This window comes from Panicum virgatum, chromosome 3N, assembly GCF_016808335.1.
Source record: "Panicum virgatum strain AP13 chromosome 3N, P.virgatum_v5, whole genome shotgun sequence".
Taxonomy (NCBI): domain Eukaryota; kingdom Viridiplantae; phylum Streptophyta; class Magnoliopsida; order Poales; family Poaceae; genus Panicum; species Panicum virgatum.
This window is the reverse complement of record NC_053147.1, coordinates 51,966,723-51,969,884: the sequence shown is the minus strand read 5'-3', so window position 1 is coordinate 51,969,884 and position 3,162 is coordinate 51,966,723. Positions and strand designations below refer to the sequence as shown.

Genomic DNA, 3,162 nt, shown 5'->3' with positions numbered 1-3,162 from the left:
ATGTTCCGTAGGTGCATCGGTTCAACCGGTGTTGAAGAGGTTCACTGATCAACTCAAACAAGCTCTCTGGAACATAGTACTTCTAATGCACCGGTGCTTGATTCTGAAGCGTCGGTTCAACCGGTGCTGAAGACGAGTTGAGGTCCACCAAAACATGATCTCTGGAACAAAGTACATCTAATGCACCGGTGCTTTGCTTGGGATCATCGGTTCAACCAGTGCTATAGAGATTGTTGATTTGATTTCTGCTTGCATCCAGAGAGAGAGACCGATAGGGCGTCGGAACTTCCGCCAAGCATCGGATGCTCCGATGCTAGGGGCATCAGTTAAACCGGTGCTGCTGTTTTTCTTCGTTTTCAACTGAATTGACTTGTATTTGAATGTAGCTTCGATTGTTTCTTCTTCCAAGCGTTGTGTTAACTTCTATTGGCCATCTTGGGCTGTTTTTGAGCGAGTGTGCAAGATTTCTAAGGCCAACTCAATTTTGGTCAAGCTACTAACTCATGAACCCCTCTTAATAGTACGGTCAAGAACTAAAAACTATAAACCCTAACTAAACCAAGTGTCCTTCATCTCTTTGTGACACTTGAGACTAGAAAGGTCCTTAATATTTGGAATTGAGTCCTTGGCTCGCATGATTGTTTTGAATTGAGGGGTCTCCTTTCATATTTCATATGAGACTAATCTAATCAATGATTTTTCCTTCAAAACACACGTTAGTCGCATACGGTGGTCATTAATCACCGAAACTTACCATTAGCATCTATCGGCCTAGATGCGCTTCAATCATCCCTCGCATCGTCGTAGTAGTCATCCGCATCTCCATTGTAGTCATCCATGTACCTGAAGCAAATTTAAGAAGAAACAATTAGCAATATATACTTAATTATATTAAATATGTACTCTGCAAGATGCCACATGTACCAAATGGTACATAGGGGCCTAGAGTTTAGACGATTTTACAGTAATTTCAACACATAGCATACATGATATGTGTGAAGCATTTAGCATATGAAATTACTAATTTGCTAAACTAATCCAGATCAATAAAGTAACTGCAAATACAAATAGGGTGTGAGATGGTTCATGGAACAGCACTTGCCTCCATGGCTGTTGGTGGCCGGGTAGCCTTGTTGCTGCTGCTGATGGTTGTAGCTCACCGGGACGCCGGGATCTACTAGTTCGTGAAAACATGCAAATTAAAAACGAGATGAAAAACAGTCAAAATCGAAATAATCGATCACCAAATTCCATATCGAGGAAAACAGGAGTCAGGAATAATATGTTCTGGTGATCAAAACCTGCTCCGTTCCCGTAATAACCATAGTTGTGCTGCGCCGCAGGATAGTTATGGGGCATGAGGGGAGGATTGGCACCCGAGTTTTGCTGGTGGTGGTGCTGGTGCAAGCTCAAGGGGCCGGACAAGGACAGATTGACCTGTGTCTTCGGCCGCGCCGGTGCGGGAAGCGCAGGGGCGTGGCCCCACTGGTGGTGGTGCGGCGGCGGCGCTGGGGCGGCGTAGCTTGAAGAGTTCGGCCTGGGCATGGGCAGCGCCGGCAGCGCGGTCCGGGCCTGGGTCCGGGCGTCCGGCCGGAGGCAGCCGCCGTGGGCGTCGAAGTTGCAGGCGTCGCAGCGGTATCCGAACTCGCCGGAGATGGTGCCGCCGCAGAGGTCGCAGCGGTTGCGGCGGAGTTGGTAGACCAGCTCGTGCTGGGGGTGGGCCGCGCTCCGGAGGGCCATCGGCCAGGATGAGTTGTCGCCGCCGCCGCCCGCCATTTCCAACGAGCGCTCTTGGTTTCGCTCTTGCTGCGCGCAGCTGCAGATTTATACGCACGGCGGCGATGCGTGGACGACGACGATCCGTCTCTCCCATCTCGTCCTTTTGCGCGCTTCCTGATGCTGGTGGGAACGCACACGCTGGAGGTTGATCTGGTAACATTTCTTCCTAGGAAGAGGATGCTCAGGAATTGCCCACAAAAAGATTTGGGTGCCAGGAACGTTGCGATCCGTACGGAGAGTCGGAGATGACCATTTCCAGGTTCCTCGGAGCCCAGGGCACGTACGAGGAGGCTATTCATCGGGATGGGGATGGGCTCACTCGTGAAGTCGTGATGAGGAGACTTCACTTCGGACAAAGGGATGGTCGCTCCTCTCGTCTCTGTTACCGGAGACGCATGAGCGGAATTGGTCATGTGGCAATGCTTGGTCGACGGCGTTCAGCACCGCCACAAGGTGTGTGAACGAACGGCCGTGTGGAACTGGTCCAATGATGCGAATGCATTGCGCCCAGTGAGAGTGGAGTGTGTTTGCACTTGTAACTTACTGTTATTAATTGGAGGCTCATTTGAAGATTTTATACGAAGCCATCTAGAATCATAGACTAGATGGACACTCTCAAAAATAGAGAAATCCTCAAATTTCTCCCAAAAATTAGAAACATTTGCCCATTCATCCAACAACTCTGATCATAATAATCATTAGATCTATTATCTTTCTATTAAATTACCCATATCCGTCATTATGAAAATAGATTAAAGTAATCCCTAAACATGTATCTAAATTACCCACGTCTGCCATTATAAAAAAAATCTAAGGTAACCCTCTAATCTTAGTGTAAATTACCCTCCTATGCCATTATAAAAATTAATGCAAATAACCCCTAAATTTGCATACAAATTATCCAACTTTGTTATATTGAAAGTTAAAGTAACCCCTAAATCTGAATCTAAATTATATAATTATAACAAAATATTAAAAGGCACCTCTAAATTAATATTTCTATCATTATTAGTATATTATTTACGTATTATTTATATAAAAAAACTACTCAGCTAAGTGTCACCATGTATTCTTGTGTGATAGAAGAGATAAGACTATCGGTTCTAATTAGTTCATGTGGAAGCACGGGTTGATAGACTAGTATTTGTTAATATAAGAATAACTCTTTCATGTTGATTATAACAAAAAAGCAAAATATATACGCTCTTTGATTCACGCTTCACATATTGTCTCTGTTGTTCACTTTAGCTTTTTATTTGTTGCACTAACTTTGTACAGGTTTATAGACAAAAGTTTATAGAAAAAATGTGCGTTACCTGATGAAATCGCCTTAACATGCAAAAAATTATTAGATTTCGTGTCTTGCGTGCGCTTCTCTTTTTA

At 44.8% G+C, this 3,162-nt stretch overlaps 1 protein-coding gene across 1 annotated transcript; it reads right to left on the bottom strand.

Moving 5' to 3' along the window:
• Positions 1 to 979: 979 nt before the first annotated feature.
• Positions 980 to 1,816, bottom strand: LOC120664203. Its single transcript, XM_039943274.1, has 2 exons — positions 1,302 to 1,816; positions 980 to 1,174 (listed from the first exon to the last, which is right to left on the bottom strand). Exons 1-2 carry the CDS (start codon positions 1,774 to 1,776, stop codon positions 1,044 to 1,046), a joined length of 606 nt encoding a protein of 201 aa, XP_039799208.1. The 5' UTR covers positions 1,777 to 1,816; the 3' UTR covers positions 980 to 1,043.
• Positions 1,817 to 3,162: the final 1,346 nt, after the last annotated feature.